Source organism: Genypterus blacodes, unplaced genomic scaffold (assembly GCF_046128005.1).
Source record: "Genypterus blacodes isolate CSIRO-AG114 ecotype Tasmania unplaced genomic scaffold, CSIRO-AGI_Gbla_v1 ptg000026l_1, whole genome shotgun sequence".
NCBI lineage: Eukaryota > Metazoa > Chordata > Actinopteri > Ophidiiformes > Ophidiidae > Genypterus > Genypterus blacodes.
In genome coordinates, this window is record NW_027466839.1 from 1286338 (window position 1) to 1305856 (window position 19519).

General features: G+C 43.2%; 1 protein-coding gene and 1 long non-coding RNA gene across 5 annotated transcripts in view; one reads left to right on the forward strand and one right to left on the reverse strand.

Annotated features, from left to right (window-relative positions):
- The window catches only part of LOC142993005 (uncharacterized), a 130804-nt gene that overhangs the window by 69066 nt on the left and 42219 nt on the right, over positions 1-19519 (reverse strand). The gene's annotated exons all lie outside the window — the stretch shown is intronic.
- Positions 6070-19519, forward strand: part of pax2b (paired box 2b) — a 29424-nt gene continuing 15974 nt past the window's right edge. For 3 of the 4 annotated variants that reach the window (XM_076143595.1, XM_076143597.1, XM_076143596.1), the window contains exons 1-5: positions 6076-6118; positions 7533-7698; positions 8179-8376; positions 11485-11564; positions 12156-12275. In XM_076143595.1, the coding sequence (XP_075999710.1) occupies positions 6076-6118; positions 7533-7698; positions 8179-8376; positions 11485-11564; positions 12156-12275 (607 nt within the window). Of the gene's footprint in view, positions 6119-6835; positions 6839-7532; positions 7699-8178; positions 8377-11484; positions 11565-12155; positions 12276-19519 lie in introns of all 4 variants that reach the window. The other variant, XM_076143598.1, reaches the window with a different exon arrangement.

Sequence of the window (19519 nt, forward strand, 5' to 3'; positions counted from 1 at the left end):
ATATTGCCCTGAAAGAAGACAAACAAACATTTGCGGGTTGAAAGCCTGCCACCAGGAGGTGACTGCTACATTATGCATTCACATGCAGCCATAGGCTAACACATGTCACCGGCCCACTGGACAGCAGCTCTGTTTCCCATATTGCTGACATGTGATTGGAAGCTGTTGGCTGTCTGGTTGGGACAGAGGCAGCTGGCAGGCCACCTCCGAGCCGCCTCAGGCTGATCTCTGCCGCACACACACTCACACACACTGATCCACTGAAGGATTCAGACGTGGGATCAGCTTCTCCCACTGTGCTGAAACAGAGCCTTATGGGAGGACTGACTGGTGTGCGTGTTCGTGTTCGTGTGTGTATTCGTGTGTGTATTCGTGTGTGTATTCGTGTGTGTGTGTGTGTGTGTGTGTGTGTGTGTGTGTGTGTGTGTGTGTGTGTGTGTGTGTGTGTGTGTGTCTGTGTGTGTCTGTGTGTGTGTGTGCGTGTGTTCTGCCTTTACCCACTGGAAGAGGGAGCTTGATGCTGTGGTGTTTGCTGTGCGAAGGTTTAGCCGCCGCTGCTACTTATTCTTCCATATATGCAATAATAAATAAAAGGCAGTAATCAGCTCACTTATCCATTCAACACAAAGAAGCTCCACGGTGATCTTCACTTTGCTGACATTCATTCCCCGAAAGCCCTCATGATTTTACTGTAAAGTCTCTCCCGTCTTTGTTAAGTTCCGACCAGAGGGGCACACATTTAACTAGCCATGTGGAAAGTTTGATGGGGGAAGAAAAGGGATTTAGCCCTCGTTCCCAGTACAATGCAACACAGAGAAGAGTTTGGAAATGATAAGATACAGACCTATTTTTAATCCGACACTGCAGGGCATATTTAACAATTACTTCCACATCTGCATATTGAATGAGGAGCAAAAGAGTGTATTTTTAAGTCGTGTGTGCATTATTCCCTACTGTAGCGATAATTCATGGGACATGCAGAGACGACATGTGCAAAATACAGAAGATCTTTATGGCAGTCAGTGATAGATTTTTCCAATCAAATTTATTCTTTTTTTGGAAGAAAATATGGGGGAAAATAATAATAATTATATGTTTTTTAATATTGTTTGTATCACTGGATCAAAGTTTCATGTTTAAATGCAAATGAGATGTTAATTTTTGCTTAATGATTTGCTGTACCTGAGGCATGGAAAGCTCACAAACTCCACTGTCTGACTGCTTTTGCGCTCAGGGTATGAAAAGTAATTTAACAAAGTGTTTTCTAATCAAAGTAATGTAACCTGATTTCACTTGCATTTGGATATTTCATACAGTGCACACACACACACACACACACACACACACACACACAGAATCACTGGGGGAAAAAAATCACTCTGTGTGTGTGTGTGTGTGTGTGTGGTGGGGTGGTCCAATGGGTGAGTAGTAATGACAGGACAGATGAGGAGCATCAGCAAAACAGCCAACCTGAGAATACTGAAAAAAAACATTAACAAAAACATTTTAATTGGAGATTAAATGAATACCAAAGTGAACGTTACACTCTAAGAGGCGTCGGAGTGTGTGGAGGAGCTGAAATATGGCTCCGGCAGCTGTAAACTTGACTGTTACACACCTCTCCGTAATTTTTCATGATTTCTCATCAAAGTCAGTGTGGTTAAAATTTCTGCCCTGAAGTGACATATTTAGCTTTATATAGGCTGTAATTTAAGGTTTAAACTATAGAGATTGTGTAAAATTGTCTTGCGGTATTGTAACAATTCCACAGGATGATGCATGTTTTGATTTGTAACCCTAAAATTGTGATTTCTGCTTAGATATTGTGATATTTACTGAAGTTCCTTTCCACCAAAATCCCGATTTCAAAGTAAAAGTCATCTAAAAAAATATGTATATTGTCACTACATGAGCTCCTATTCAATTACCCACAATCCTTCCCTGTCACCTGGATCAGAATGACAGCAGCATGCAGCTTATGTGTGTATGTCAATGAGCCTATATGTTTCTATGAATACCGTGTGTGTGCGTGCGTGTGCGTGTGTGAGTGTGTGTGTGTGTGTGTGTGTTGCCTTTAAAGATGTATGGCTGCATTAAGAGGAGGTGCAGCCTGACACTTTGATAACTGAGTGGGTCGATTGAAACTAATCCTGTCATAAATTTCAAAATAAGGATCATGCAAGAAAATTTAAATATTAAAGCCAAGTTGTTGTCGTTAAGAGGTGCTTGCGAGGGTGTGTGTGTGTATTCATAAACGTCTGATAACACATGAGTTACAGGAAATGAACAAATAACCACATTAATGACTGATGCAAATTAAAGGAACTAATAATGCAAACTGCTCGATCAAACAAATAAAAATATAAATAAATAATGAAATAAATAAATACAAGGATCAAGATTCTAATTCACCTTTAGTTTTACATCCAAACGAGGAGATCAATGGCAAACTCTTGTAATGATCCAATTAATTATGGGTAAAATTAAAAGCAAGTGCAAAATCAATCTTTCATGGTGTCGAGGATGGAATCAAATTGATGCTCCATCTGTTCGCGCCGGCGAGATTTGTAGCCTGGAGTGTCCTCGCTGCTGGATCACGCAGGACACAGCGTGGACCGACGCGCTCAGCCCCATATTTCAGTTTACTGTGGGAGCATTTCCACCCAAACTCCTCTAACAGCTCAATATCATGACACTTTATTCGGAGATCTCCCGGTGTTTATATAGACAGAAACATGGGAGGTGATGTCATTTAAGTGCCAAGCTGAGGCAAATTAAAGCAGAAATAAGCGTGGGTATGGTGTTAATATAATTGATTCGCGTGTTGTTTTATTTATTAAAGCATGCGTGGTAAATTTAAAGTTACAAAACCAAACAAAAAATCGAAATTTAGATTTAGATCGCGGAAAATCAGCTCGATCCCTCCCTTAAATCCAAAAGGATGAATATTGAGCTACTTACTGGCGGTGTCAGCTCCCCTCTGCGGGGAGACTCACATCGATTGGTGACGTTGGGAATAACGCGAGAGATCAGCACCGCGTCTCCACACACATACACACACTCACACACACACGCGCGAGGAGGAGAAGGATAGAAACGGGAATTTCACTCGTGGAAAAATATCTAAAGTCTTTTTTTACCAACACAGACGCCCTCCTTCCTTCCTTCAACAACACGCTGCAACGGGAATGTGTGTGTGTGTGTGGAGGAGGAGAAGGGAGGAGGGGAGGTGGGTGTGGGGGGGTGTTTGTGTGTGGAGCTGCCGGACCCATAGGTGCTCCTTTTTCCTCTCCTCCTCTCCTCTCCACTTCTCCTGCACTGCACAGGCCATTAGGAAGCGGGGCAAAAGATAAATTGCTCTCTGTCAATACATTACACCTCTCTTAATGGGTGCACGAGGCTCCAAAAACATTTTCCAAACTCCTGACATCGGTGACATCATCTTAAATACTACAGCTGCGTGTCTCTAAATTGCAAAAAGAAAAAAAGCCTTCATTTAATTTCTGTATCAGATAAATTTGCATATTCCAGGTTATTGATTGATTGAAGAAAATGCAATGGGTGATGGATTCATTGAGTCGTTTTATGGTTTCATTTATCCCATATATATATATATGTGTGTGTGTGTGTGCGTGTCTTTGCGTGACGGAATCCACAACACAAAGACAAACCAAGTAAGCACATGCAGGTTAATTTGGGATGTGCAGCTGTAGAAACAATGTCACACAGACACACACAGAGACACACACAAAGGTTCAATGCTTAATTTTTGTAGTGGGAAAGCAAATTGTGCAGAGCAGGAGGGCAAGGGGGGGGGGGTGTGTGTGTGTGTGTGGGGGGGGGGGGTCTTATGAGGAGAGGAGAGAGAGGGAGAGAGAGAGAGAGAGAGAAAAAAAGAATGTAGCTTTAAGGGAAATGTGCAGCCGGGTGTGAAATTACAGCCTATAGTGCTACATATTGTACCAGAAGCTCACTCCAAAAACAGTAACAAAAAGAGAAATCATCCCCTAACCTGACCAGGAGGCAGAGCTGAAGATGTGGCCGCGTGCCCCTAAGAGATGCCCCTCACCCACACACACACACACACACAGACACACACGCACACATACAGACACACACCCCCAAAATGCCCACATATCCGGCTTGGAGGTCTCCACACTGTGCGTAAAAATAAAAGTAAAACGAGACGAAACAAGGGAGGAACGTGATCTTCCCCTTAAAAACAAATATCATTATTACTATTATTAATATTTGGAGTATTGGAAGCATAAACAGAAAATTCCGGGGTGTAGTATCATAATTTCCGATGGTGTAAGGTTTTATTTATTCCTCCATTTATTGAAGAAGATTCATTTTGTTAGATAAAAATGAACATTAGAATGATTACGAAGGATTATTAAAGATGTTATTGTATATATTATTAAAAATAAAGTATTGAAAACTTGGGAATCAAAGGTTTTTTGTATTATTTTGTATATTTCTGTATATAATTTGCGAAGAGTAGATGCAGCAGTTACCTTGATTTTTATGATAATCCACTTTTCCATTCATATGACTTACAGCAGTTGCAGGCCGTATATGGATTTATGGATAATTGCACCAGACGAATATTTATGCTCCTCGGGTTTTATCACACAAACCACCCAAGTGCACCCCAACTTTTACTTTTTCAACACCGCCCCCCCACCCCCGCAGCCCCCTTTTTCAAATTTAATGAAACTCTGCAGCGCCATCTACAGAGGTCGAGGCGCACTGCATTGTTTCCTCCTCCTGACTGGAACCAGTGAGCCCCCCCCCCCCCTCCCTCAACCCCCCACCTCCAGTTTGGACCATCATCATCACTGTGAGCACCATATTTTTAAAAGAAGGTTAATTCATCTGTTGACAGGTTCCAATCAGAGGGTTTTCTATTTAAACGAGACTTGGAAGAAAGTTGGAAACATTTTTCTAGGCCTGTTGAGTTCCACTGTACACTGCTATAAAAATTGAAGAAAATGACAAGAAAATCGCTTAAAATCCAAATTATGAAGGGATACAAACATATACACATTCTGCATGCGCCCGGAAAGGTTTAGTCCATTTAACAAAGGGAGGGGCATGAATAAAAAAATGGATATATATTCGAAAATATATATGTTTCTATAATTCAAAACTTCTCATATTCGACCTTATAATAAGCAGCTGTTATAGTGTCTAATAAAGTGTGATCTCCGTGAGTGTGGCTCCATCCCTCCCATCTCTGCAGGTCGATGTGTCAGAACCAAAGACCTCCTCGTTTGGACCTCTTGTTTTTTTTCCCCCTTTTTACGTTGGCGAATCACAAAGTGTTGGCATCTATTGCCTTTGTCTGACAAGTCATCCATATAAGCAAAAAGGGGGGTCTGCAGAGGGGAGGGGGGAGGAGGAGGAGGAGGGTGGTGGGGAGGAGGAGGAGGAGGAGGAGGGTTGCAGCTTTTAGAAACACAGACACGGAGAGAGGCTTCATTCCCTGCCCAAAGATCCAGCCTCACGCATCCCCCCGCCGCGCAGCGAGAAACCAGACAAACCCCGGTGCGCCTCCGCGTCCCTCCGCCGAATCTGCTGCTCCCATCAAAGGGGCACGCCAGGATTGAGGAGATACCACCGGCACACACAAACAAAAACCCTGGACCTGATCAGAACCTTTCATCTCTCCGCCGGGCTCCGATCGCTGACATGCTGTGAGAATTTACACCCCGGCATCCACCACTCCACCCAATAAGGCTTCTTTTTGAACGTATGCGTGTGTGAGTGTGAGTGTGAGAGAGTGTGTGTGTGTGTGTGTGACAAACACCGATAAACACAAGGTCCGTGTTATAGTGAAACAAGCCTTACGGTCATGCTGCGCACCTGCCAGACCTCCGCTCCCGGACCGGACTGCTGAAGACAAGACGGGCAACTTTTGGGAAGAAGTTGCCATCAGAGCCGCTGTGGACCCTGGAGGACCAACTAAGTCCCTCTGCCGCGCAGAATCACATTTTTTCTTCACGTTTTCACCCTCGATCGGAAGGCGAAACGGCGACTTCAGTTGATTATCTGTCTTTCCTTTGCTATCCAATGGATATTCACTGCAAAGCAGACCCCTTCACGGCGATGCACCGTAAGTAGCAACCTGAGTTCGTGCACTTGTAGGCAGCAATCGGCGGCGGCGGGTCAGATCGGGATGTTTACGGGGCGTTTGAGAGGCCCGAGGTGGGAGGAAGAACGGCGACGCTCCGGATGGAAACGTGCGTCTTTGCGCGTTAAAAACAAGCGAATAATGGGAGATCTAAAGGAAAACAACACAAAACTGAGTCAATAATGCGACTAAGACTTACATTAGATTTCTCACCCATGCCTCATTTAGCCATAAATCAGCTGCAAATACAAAAATATATTCTTTTAAATCGCATTATTATTATATCGATATCAAACTTAGGATAGTAAACAAAGAGGATGCGACGGCAGGTGCTTCCCCCGCACACACACACACACACACACACACTGTACAGAACAGCTCACTTTTACTTTTATAATTACAATTATTTTAATATTACATAGCTGCATAAGTCCATATAGCTCAGTGCCATACAGGCTTTATTAGTAATTTGGTGAATGTGTGTGAATAATTGATGGCCTCTTCATTTACCAAATAATATGTAATATGAGTAATCAAAGCTCGTTCAATTATTTAAAATTACCGTGCAAGGAAAATGAAGCAGCTTGGAACTTAATCTCCAACAAGAGCCACGCAGAAGAGAAGCAAATGTGAGGTCACAGGGAAGGAAGTTTAAAGTGAGTAGATGTGTGTTATTAAGGGGTGTGTGTTGGTGTAAAGCAGGTAGCACGTATAGGTGGGATTTTGTAGTAAATTCTATAGGCTGCATCTCAATCTAACAACAAGAAAAACACGCTGGATAATTCAGTGTCAACACGAAAATGCTGCCATGGAGTTGGAATTGGAGAAAATAATATTACTGTTTATAATTAATCATTTAACAGTTCGCTCACTAATTTAAACAGATCGAGTATAGAAATATTTTTTCAGCACTAGTGTCCATTTTTACTTGATTTAAAAAAAATAGTAAACAAGCACATTTGTCAGATTATCTCCAGTGTTGATGTCAAACTGCCAAACACACCAAACAAGTAGGGGGAAAAAATCATCAAAACTTCCGGAAAAAACTTTGGTGCGATGACTGATGATAAAATATTATGATTTATAAATGATGTCACTCGGGCTCTGAGTGGTTCATAATGTGGCAAACAAGCTGCTGATTGGATTAATAAATAAATAAAACTCGGAAATCAGAATAAAAACAAAGCTTGACGGAAAAAATATTTTAAAAAATGGGATTGTGCTCCTGCATCTTCTTAAAAAATCCGCTTTCACATCTCAACACCGTAATGTTTTTTTGATTTTATAGCAGATTATTATGCAAAAGCGTCCCCCCCCCTACCCCGCCCTTCATAGCTCTCGTATGCGCCTTTATGTAATGTTACGGTTCTCTTTGGTGCTGTTGTATCCCACGTAGGGCACGGAGGTGTGAACCAGCTCGGCGGGGTGTTCGTCAACGGCAGACCCCTGCCGGACGTGGTGCGGCAGCGGATAGTGGAGCTGGCGCACCAGGGCGTGCGGCCCTGCGACATCTCCCGCCAGCTGCGGGTCAGCCACGGCTGCGTCAGCAAGATCCTGGGCAGGTAAGGGAGCAGAGGAGGAGGAGGTGGTGGAGGTGGACCGGCGGGGACCCCTGTGAGCCCAGCCAGGGGGGGCGGAGGAGGGGAGTGGAGAGGGTATCAGAGAAGGGGGGGACCACGCAATCTCGGTTTATAAATCCAGATTATAGAGCGTTTTTCTCTGACATCATAAAATATAGATTATTTTGCTTTTTTGCGTAATTTGTGATGGAAATTGATAAGACTCATGCGCAATTTTACACATTTACAACATTTATATGGGCCTGAGTGCTGTATAAAAGTTAGTGGTTTACGGGGTTTTACTAACATTTATCCATAATATTATTATTCTATTTCTAATGAGACGTGATTAAATTGAATGAGAAAAAAGTTGGAAATAATCTAAAATAGGGCTCGAAAATAATATGTGTACGCCTTGTTTTCAGTCTAAACACTGCAGCTGAAACTCCCTTATCGTCATCTTCTTCTCCGTTTCCTCCCCAGATACTACGAGACTGGCAGCATCAAACCAGGAGTGATCGGTGGGTCCAAGCCCAAAGTGGCCACGCCAAAGGTGGTGGACAAAATTGCAGATTACAAGAGACAGAACCCGACCATGTTTGCGTGGGAGATCAGAGACAGACTGCTGGCTGAGGGCGTCTGCGACAACGACACGGTCCCCAGCGTCTCCTCCATTAACAGGTACGAATTATTACAACGCTACGTTACGAATTTAAACAATCCAGAAAGTCGAAATTTTGGATTTTCTGTTTCGTTTGCGAGGCACCCCACAGCAGATTGTGGGTGTTTGACCAACTTTGCGCGGCTCACATCACGCCGAGGCTGCGGGGGTCTCAGAGGTGCAATTCAATCTTTCACACCAAACTCCCTCAACAATCAGCAGTACATCCAGGACTGAGTGAATCTGTCGAGATGAAAACCGATCAATATTTCGGTGACCAGCTCCCGTGGCGCTATAAAACAGGCCAATTTTCCTGAGCACGTCTAATGTGTGAGGAGGAACAGAGCTGCTGCATACAAGACAGGGAGAGGGCGAACATCTAACCAGAAATTATTAAATTAAAATAAATAAAAATGTCATGTTTATGAGCGAGATGACGTCAGATTGTGCCACCTTTATTTTGCGTGCATAAAGTTGCGTAGTCAGCTCTTGTTTTATCTCTTCTTTTTTTGGGATTAAATTACTGAACAAACGTGCAACAATCCTGTCGTAAATTATATAAATATTGTAAAATTGGAAATACTGATCCACTATTCGATGTTTAATGCTTATACCTAGATATATAAGATATATACTCTATATTTAACATGTCAGTCATGTGTATTATCCTGGATGCTTTCAAATTGGTAAGCAGCAGTAGTTTGAAAGCAGCAGCTATACAGGCAGCTATACAGGCAGACCTAGGACACTCTAACCCCCCACCTCCCCACCCCCCCCACACACACACACTCTCCCACCCCCCCAGCAGAGATCCCTGGTGATGAACTTTGGTTAAGAGGCACTGTTCCATAGAGCCAGCATCAGCATTACATTTTAATGAGCTGATGGGAGAGCATGGACAGCTCCACACAAGACATCTTTTAAATAGAGAAAGGCTGAAGAAAATTCATTTCATGGTTCGTGGCTGCTTAAAAAGCCCCATTTAAGGAGGCTCAGACACATGTATGTGATAAATTCAAAATGTACATTAATATCATTAAAGGAGCCCCATATAAAGTTTTTCAATTCCAATTAAAGCTTTCTATTTTGGAGCGGGGGGGAGAACCTTATGTGTCTTTGTTTATGTAGGAAATTAAATTGCGAAATACAAAGAAGTGTAATTCTATTAGCGGAATATGAGACACTTTCAGATTCTATTATTGCGCAATGCTGAATTTCTCTTTCCTTTGTGCAATTTCAATGTGTTACTCCACACATACACACTCAGAGGAGGACAAAGCAGGCACACACCAGATGACACAAACATTCATTCTAATGCAGCTCAAGCTAAATAGTTCCATTTTAAAGGAATAGTCCCCCCAAAATAGAACAATAAAAATGTCCCTATCCAGATCAGCTGACTGCACCTCAAGTTGTTGTATCTGTTCAACCAAACAAAACGCAAAATAAGTGACAAAAGTTACAATCCAGGAGATGCTTTGACTCCAGATGCTTCTATATCAGGCTCCTAGTGTGTCACAAAGACAATAGAGAAGAAGGTAAAGAGTGGAGGTGACCACAGTGGATTTCTGTGGCAGACCGTGTGACCTGGCGGGTGTTGACAAAAGAGGATGCTCTATTTAAACACCTTTCCCCTACATGCATTATTAAATGTTACACAGATAGTCTTGTAGCACGTGTCTGGGCCACGACAGGGTATAGTACCAACGAGTACCGTTACCCTGCTATAGTAGACATAAAAAAAAAAGAAAATAAAAAAAAGGTTCTCAATGGCGCTCAATATTATTGATTCAGAGGTAAAGCAATTTTAATATTTCTTCAGGGGATTTTCAGCAACAGCCAGGTCATTAATTCATTCTCCCAAATTGCTTATTCAATATCAAGAACATGGATACCAAATAAAGTCTTTGAATTTATGCAGCGCGCGCCAGTCAAAAGGGGGTCGAATAACTGTTATGGCGAGAAGTGAAAAAAATGAAAACATCAATACGTGCTGTGTGGAAAGTCTCGTCGTCACGTATGGGCTTCGCCTCCGAGGGGGAGTTCTGCCTCTGACAGTTTTGGATTTGCTGCTCCAAAGCCCTCCGGCAGCGCAGAATAATATCAATATCCATATCATCGGATGCATTTTCCGGATAATATGGCAGCCCTATGTTGACAAAAATAACAGGAGAGTGCTTTGGGTTTTTGGGGGGGTTCATATTTGTGATATTTGAGCTGTTAAATATTTCCACAAGTGCGTCAAAATCACAGAAAGCAAGCTGAAATGTGATTAACCGAACCACAGCCACGGCGTGAAATCGCTCCCTGTGCTAGAATAGCTCCTGTGTCATACATGATGAATAGTTTTAAAGTTTACAAATTATCGTGACAGCTCCCTTTCTCCCAAAGTGCCATTCAGATTAAAGGAATCTAATGCTGGCGTAAGCTTGTGCAAGGCAATAAGGAACTATTGCTTTCCTGTCACATATAATTTATAGCTTTCTATTTGCATCTGTTTGCCCGTGTGACTAATCCCCAACTTTTTCTCCCCAAGCCCCGATCAATACAAACCTCATCCGCATTGGCACTCGGGGTGGGGGGGGGGTGGGGGGTCCTATACAGAGATGTTTGATCTGGGGGGGGAAGCGAGAGGGGGCGACTGGCCTCAGAGAGCTCCAATGAGGCTCACCTTCACAGTGAGGAAGAGGAAGGGCGGGGGTGAGGTGAGGCGAGGTGAGGCGGGTGGGGTGGGGTGAGGAGGGGGGGCGAGCTGATTAGTGCGGGCCAGGTAGAGGCAGTGAAGCCGATCATTGAGGTGAATTGATGTGATTTCATGCTTTGTTTGCAAGATCACTCAGACCAAGAGTGCAATGAAGACTTTCCCCCCCCGTGTCTCACCTTTAAAAAAAGGTGGAACCCACCAGCCCGCTGACCACCGCCACACCTCCCCCTTCCCTTATGAATGAGTTTGATATCTTGATCGTCGCACACGCCCGCACAGTGTTGGTAATCTCTCCTATCGCGGTGGCACGAATTGCTGTGACCGAACAACAGCACATTCAAACGGAAGGAGGGAGAAAAAGATGGGGGGGCAAGTGTCCATGGAAGGAAGAAGTCATTTGTAACTTTGCTTCTCTGTTATCCAGGATCATCCGAACAAAAGTCCAGCAGCCCTTCCATCCGTCTCCTGATGGGTCTACCCTGACATCGCCGGGACATACTATAGGTGAGAGCAAAGACCTTCTGTTTTTACTTCAGACGTCAGCAAACAATTCATGGACTCATTCCTCGTCTTGCATGTATATCAAACTGCAGATACAGAATTTCTAAGGCAGTATTTTCACTCATTCACTATAAACATAAACATGTTTTCTGCTGTTGGTCTGTGTGTTTCCAGACCTTTTGGATCACAGATTTTAGTTTCGCCACATATTTCAATCATCTGCCTTTTCTATCTATACTAAAACTATTTCTTGCTGAGTGAAATAGGCCAAGATGCCCTTTATCTTTATGGCCGCAACACTTAGACATTTACATCATTTTGTAAATACCTACTCAAAATTCACCCGAGCATGGTTTGTGTCGTTGCAAACTTTCACGGAGTTTGACGATAGAACGTAATGCAGCTGGTGAGCTGTCAGACATGAAGGGGTTAAAATATCTAGAACATATAGCTCACAATCTTTAAAGATAGAACAGCCCTCTGTTTAATACGTGAGTATTTTGTATTATAAAGAAGTTATCTGGACACACACATACATGCAAGCACATTTACTGTAAACACAAGCTTGTTTACACTTTGGCTTCTCTTCCTCAGTACCGAGCACACACTCTCCGCCTGTAACTAGCGCCTCCAATGACCCCGCCGGGTCCTACTCCATCAACGGGATTCTGGGTATTCCACGATCCAACGGCGAGAAGAGGAAAAGAGATGACGGTAAGACACAGAGCGAAAGGGAGAGCGAGAGAAAGAGAGAGAGAGTGTTTCTTTGCCTTAGATGTGGTGACACAGATATCTGAAATCCCAGAATAAAAGCGAAACACATGGGCTATTTTCAGTCAAAGTGACATACTATAGCCAGTATACGCTATAAAACCACCTCACTGAACTTGCAATTAGAACTTGCTTCTGTTCCACTAGATGACCCTTATAAAACGCCTAAATCTGAACCCTGTTATACTGCTGTGTCAATCTGCCAAGGAGTCTTTTGATTTGAAGACACGACCTCCGCTGTTGTCTCCTGCAATTAATCTTTATGGAAGTGATTAAAGGGCTTTAGATAATTACGTGTCAAGATGATGTAGCCAACCACGCAGGTCAGTCAAGAAAAAAAAAAAAAAAAAAAAAAAAAGGCGCTACCTCAGTGGAGAGGTTTTCAGCAAAAGTGCCTCCACTCCTTCTGCTGAAGTGGTAGGTTAGTGGATATAAGGAGCCTGAGGCGATATAGATTATTGGTTCTGTAAGCAATAGGCTTCCTTAATGTCACTACATAAGTAGCTGATGAGAATAGCTAAACAGATGCACCCGCAGCCCTGCCATGTTACGAGGCGTGTAAGGGTTTTGGAGGGATGGCGTGGCTGGGGCTGGAAAAAGGGGGCAGTTATCTCAAACAGGGTGGGGAATGAGTGCCTTATTTTCCACAGTGCTTCGGGAATGAGGGCTAATCAAAGCGCGGCGGCAGTTTACATAGCATTTTCTTTGTTCTGGCATTTGTGCGAAGCGGCAGGGTTTGCGGGATATTGAGTGGAATTGATGTTTTATGGGTGCGCGGGGAGGGGAGGGATGACTAATGACCTGTCAGAGGTAGATTTCCTGGCAAAGATATAAAAACCAGCATGACGTGGACATGGCAAATGACATAATCAAGTCTTTCCCTGTAAGAGATGCAATCGCGAGGCATAATGCAAACGTCTGGCGTTTTCAAGAGTTCATTTTCAGTCATTCGAGGACCTTTCATATTAGCCAGGGTGTAATGTCTAGTCACTGAATGATAGAATGCACACATTTCTATGCAGATTGCTACTGAAGGGCAAAGAGGTATTAAAGGGCATGGAGAGGAATAAAGGTATGTGTGCGTGTGTGTGTGAGAGCGAGGGGAGCTAGCCTGTTTTGTGGAGGTCTTCTAGGTGACAGCGCCATGTTTCTATGGCTATTCAGTCTCAAATGATTCCCCTGATGTGCTGCCATTTCTGTGATTTAGGTGCTTGGCCAGCATTACGATGAAAGAGAAGAAAGCTGAGTGTGTGCGTGCGTGTATGTGCTCGTGTGTGTGTATTTTATATCAGGGTAGAGCTTGTACTGAGGGTGGGGGTGTGTGCGTGTGTGTGTGGAGAGACGGGAGGTGTAGCTGTGGTTCTTATATACTCTCTCAACCTCCCTGGCCAGTTGGTACCTACTTGGAACCGCGGGGTCGAGGACACTTTATCTTTCCAAAACATAAACCCCAGGCCTCGGCCGCACACACAGCATCGAAAACACCGCTTCCAAAACAATGTCTCGCCCCGAGCCACGGTTTGTAAGAGTAGTATATTACGTACAACGTTAGGCCTGTGGACAGCACCTTCCTATTGCTGTCTTCCCTTAAAGTGCACCTCGCCAAAAGACACCCTGCCATTCACGCGTGTTAAGATTCGGAAAATAGAAAGCGGAATTCTTCTCTGAAATTAAACGGCTTGGGAGCGACGGTCGAGCCGCCGCTTGGAGCCTTTGGCCACTAGGAGGCGACAAACTTAAATGTTAATATTTCTCAATTTCAATTTAATCTCGATTTATTTCGAGACCTTTGGAGCTCAGCTTTTTGGGTTGTGCTGCAAAACATCAGAGCATCTAGGAACAATCATTTTTAGATCTTGGTACGATACGAATTTTACCGACGCTATTTGGGGATTTGTTATCGCTATAACATCTCTCGGGATTTAAACAAACAACAGATTTGGGCCCTTGCTAGGCCAAATTTTATCATTTTAATATGCTATAATCATTTTGAAAACATAATTTGGTAGTTTTATGTCTAAATGTGGATTTGGGAGCACTACCCTGTCAATTGGAGAAATTTGAGGGCATTATAACAAAATTAGGGTGAATCATGAATGTAAAATTTGTTACTTAGAGTCTTTAGAGGGGGGTGAGATGGTGGGGGTCCTCAAATGTAACTTGTCGCCCCAAAAAAGGCCTGTGTGGGCACCGAGTTGGGGGGTGACCGCGCTGTTGTTTTGTGGTCATTTTCGGTTTACATCCAGCTGAAAGCGTGTGTTCGAGGGCTGCCTTGTTTGTTATTCAGATGTATTTTGCGTCGCTCACTAGGCAGTAGTCTATAGTCAGTTAATGCTTGGATTGAATTTCCCCACAGCACAGTAGCTTGAGAATGCGTGAGCCCTATTTAACTTGGTAAGCCTCATGATGATTATGGCACAAGCAGTCATTATCAAGGGCTGCAAAACATGAACAAAAATGAGCGAAAAGGAAAGGAGAGGAGAAGCAAAAGAGGAGGAGAGGAGAGGGAGTGCAGGCGGTGAGCAACGCAGTGAAATGGATTGGCTGTGTAGCTCAGAGTATTTGTTTTAGGCAGCTCTGTGGCTCTCTGCCAGGCGGGCAGACAGCTCCTAAGTTCCAAGTCAGCAGTGCCCTTAAAAAAAGGTCCCCCATTACAGGAGGGATGTAGAGATAATGTAGTGTGACACACGTTATGTACACTGGGTCTCGGCAAGAGGAGCTTCAGGGACACAGGTGTCATAAGACCCATTAATCTGCTATTGTCACGTGTTATTGCAAATTAAAAGTAGCATGTTACACTTGGCAGCTATTGTTGCGGACAGGGAGAAGGAGAGAGGGAGAGAGAGAAAGGGAGAGAGAGAGAGACCCCTGGAGATGGGCGTCTTCGGTGACCACGGCTGTCCGCGCGCTTTACACGCTGACATATATGAGAATTTGCAATTCTGCAGAGAAAAGCTATTACCTCACAGATTAACATCCAAGGAGCCAACCACCCCCCCCCCCCCCCTCACCCCCACCCAACGTCACCCCCCGATCCCACCCCCCCCCGCTCCTGACACGGCCAGCTTCAGAAAAGACAAAGGAAAGAGCCTGAACTGCACGTAAGCACAGGATCATTATTTTTGTTTTATTGTGCGCATTTATTCTCCGTCAATCAGTTACATCAAAGGCGACTTCCGGAACACAACGCACACCGATCAGCGCCAGAGTAATGCTTGCGATACCTGTGCGGATACAGAATTGTCACGGGGAAGAAGTTCTTCTTTTTAATCATGTAGATTTGTTTTTGTGATCAGTTTAGATATTAACAGAATGAAAATCCGATCTTTCATTTTGCTCTTCACTTTCAATTTTTGGTTACTTTTTGTGAACTGTAAGGGTTTCATGATTGGCAGCAACTCTTGCACCCATTTGGACTTAAAATCCTTGTGAAAAAAAACAAATCTGTTCCTTTAAAAGCAAAATCATGGTATGTTTTCATATTTTCCAATACGCAGCATATTGAAGCACACAGTTGCTTTCATGACTGTTTTGTTCGCGTTCTTGTTCTTAGTGAATATTAAACCAAGCTGCAGAAAGGCCGAATTAACCTGAGCAGACATCTAAGGGGCTCTTTTGAAAACAGGCAGTGACCAAAGCACAGAATGATAACCCGTGAAGTGTGTCCGCTCTTTCAGAGTCCTATCACACACCCTTTCAGAATCACCCACAAATTGCACAATCAGAATTGTAGATGATTCTTAATTTCTGCCTTTCTGAGCGCGTTGGGCTTCGTGTCGCGCTTTTCTTCTTGATTTATGAGTAAAATACCAAGAGAGAAATTTCATGATAAGATGATCATCATATATTTCAAAAGCCAACAACAATAGCCACTGGCAGCCAGAATGAATGTGATTCTGTGCTTCAGTAGCTGTTGAATTAATTATTTCTCATCTGGAAGAGTGAAGCGTGTGTCTGTGCGTGTGTGTGTGTGTGTGTGTGTGTGTGTGGATGAGTGATGGAGGAGGCTGCCATCACACCATGTTCTGTGTATCAACATCTGTTTAGGGTGGAGGAAAGAATCAACACAGGACCTCTGTGCACAGCAGAATGTCACCTACTGTAACTGCACCCTGAAAATAGATTTAAAAGCCAGAGAACATCCTATGTAGACTCTTTTGGTGCACAGCTTATCACATTCCAATAACAGAATTCCATTTTTGTTCATGTAATCAAAACATTCAATTGGAACCGAGTTCATCCGATTCGATGCAAATGAGGTTTAATTTGATTTCATTTGGCCGTGAATTGAATCAGGCGGCGAATCATGCAGGTGTGTTACTGCAAAACACGTAATGTGTTAAGGGAACAACTCGGTATATATGTTGACATGTTATTTAAACAAAGAGCAGACAGGAGGAATCAGTGCATTCACTTGAGAGCAGTGCTTGTGACCTCAAGGTGCCAGCGAGCCTCTCTGTGTCACTAACAAGAACACGGAAGCTCCGTTTCATTCTGGGTGACAAAGCTTTTATTCTGAAATCATTCCTGTTCTCTAGTTAAGTCATATGTTTGCAAACTACTATTCATCCTCAATCTGCACTTCATTCACGTCCCCGCACGTTAATTGTTCCGTTTTTGTTTGGCAAGCAGTCACTCGGTCGCACTGCGAGTCCCCGAATTGCGTTGGCTAAGCCTCCTGCTAGGGGTCGCGACCTCTGGGTGCCAAACCCGCAGAGAGGAGTCTGCTTTATAGAGCTGGTTATCTGATCTGATAGAGACGGCTCCCTCGTTACCGGGGTGTTAATACGGAGCGATGTCAAGATGAATACATTCAACTACACCGATGATCAATAAGCAGATGAGAAGCTGGATGAGCATTTAACACACAAAGCTGCTGTGGTCAAAGATTACCATCACTGGTCACAATGGGAAGATTTGAAAATGTCAAAATAAAGGCAATCAGAGGGGCAAATAACAATTGTGCATGGATCACATTTCTCATTATATACATAGAGAGGAAAATATATTTGTAAGATCATCATTTAAGGAGTATTGTGCATGTTTAGGTATTTTTCCAACTTCAGTTAAACTAATTGCTAATTGAAACATTATGGAATGTTTTAAATCCCCTAATTGGCAAAAAGGGCAATTTTTAAATCAGAAAAATACTTAAAATCAGCGTTTGCCAAAGACCAACAGTGGTTTCAGCTCGCTTCTTTGTTTGCCAGTTTTAGCAGAATCTGTCAAAAGGTGTCTCATAGTTTTATATGCTAAATTTATTACTATTATAGATCATTCATATCCAAATAATGTTTCTGTATTTGCTTCTATCTGTACTCTTCACCCTCAAGACAAAGTGCCGAGACAGAATAACGAATCTTAAAACTAATTTATGTACCTGAAGGTGGCATAATTGCGTGGCTAAATGTCACCGGGCTCTTCATCACCAAAATACGATCCCTCTGAATTGTCAGGTGGAATTATATGGGAATTACAAATGTAATAGGGACACGAGTGAGGAGCCCAGATGGGACTGTCCTCAATTTGTGTAGGAGGAAGAGTGTGTAGGTTGACCCAGGACGGTTTGTCTTGTGTGTGGGAAGTGTATTCCACAGCGGTGAATGACAAATATGGAGGTTATTGATCATGTGTTGCAGTTCAGGCTGGTTAATGGAAAGTAATTATTGACTCTGTTTGCTTTGGTACCAAAGAGAACAACTGAGTTTGATAAAAGTGACAAGCGAGCGGCAACTGCAGGTGAGGGAGTTTTCTGGTAAACACAACACCTGACTGACAGCAGTGCAGACACAGAGTACCTGGATTTTAAGGCCTGACTCTCCCAAGTGTCCAAAAGTACCAGGATGCAACGATGGTCATACTTTGCAGTGCACATGTTGCTCCTGCAGTGAGGACGGATCAGAAACGAGCCTCCACTGACAGAAAGCGAAGAGAACGATGGAAATGTGACGCAGCTTCCACTACAGCGACTCTTAAAGCAAATTAACTAACAAGAAATATTTCTACATCATTTTGATTTTCACCCAGAATCTTATATTGTTGAAAAATCCAAAATCCAACTTTTTATCAGTCGAATATTCAAAGTAGATTATTAAATTGATAATGAATAAAAAATAAAAACAACAACCTGAAGCTTAACATAATAATACAAATAATAATAAATAGTAAGAAGACAAAAATCCTCTATTGAAAGGTTTAAAATGACTACCAATCAAATTATTTATTACAAAGGAAACATGTCTGAAATCAGTTATTGTTATAAATAGATAACAAGATACTGTTGGCAAACTCATAACCTGTATTTATCACCTGGCATTTCTGCCTCTATCAGCACAATTTCCAGTTACACAACACACTCTCACTCACGCCGGGACACACACACACACACACACACACACACACACACACACACACACACCCCGACTCGCACTTAACTGGGTGTGCGAGGTAACACACTCCCAGGTGTCTTTTATGGCTCCTTTAGCTCGGGTTCATCGTCTGGCCTCAGCCTGTGAAAAAGGGTCATGCGGCAGAATAGAGGAGCAATAACCCTCCCAAATGGTACTATCACACAGACATGATTGATCAATTGAATTCCATGGCAGAGAAAAATGCGGGATTAAGTAGAGTATTATACGCACAATGAGTTGAGGCATGATGTTCATTTCAAGTTCATTTCAGTTCCCTCTTGCCACCAGATCAGGCAATCAATAGAGGCCTTGCATATCATATATCACCGCTCTCCCACTGAGGGGAGAACATAATCTGCCGCAAATTTAGAATGACAGATTTGTAAGGGAGCTGAAGCTTTCTGGGATCCAGGGAGGAGACCTGCAGCCAGGAGAGATGTATGAATGTGTGTGTGTGTGTGTGTGTGTGTGTGTGTGTGTGTGTGTGTGTGTGTGTGTGTGTTTGTGTGTGCGTGGGGTAGGGGGACAGAAAGCAGGGCTGGACATAAGAATAGCCAGACCAGGGTCACAACATTTCTTGGGCCTCAGGAAACATTGGGGTTTTCTGACTTTGTGTGTTTGAATTTAAGGTTATTCTTACTAGAAAAAACAAAGAAACATTTCCCAGGTTGTCATCTAGTGTCCCTGTCGTAATTCCTCTACTGGTATATGTCATAATATGCGTATTTATACACCAATATCACTTCATTTTCTTTCCGGACTCAACTTTGGTAGCGG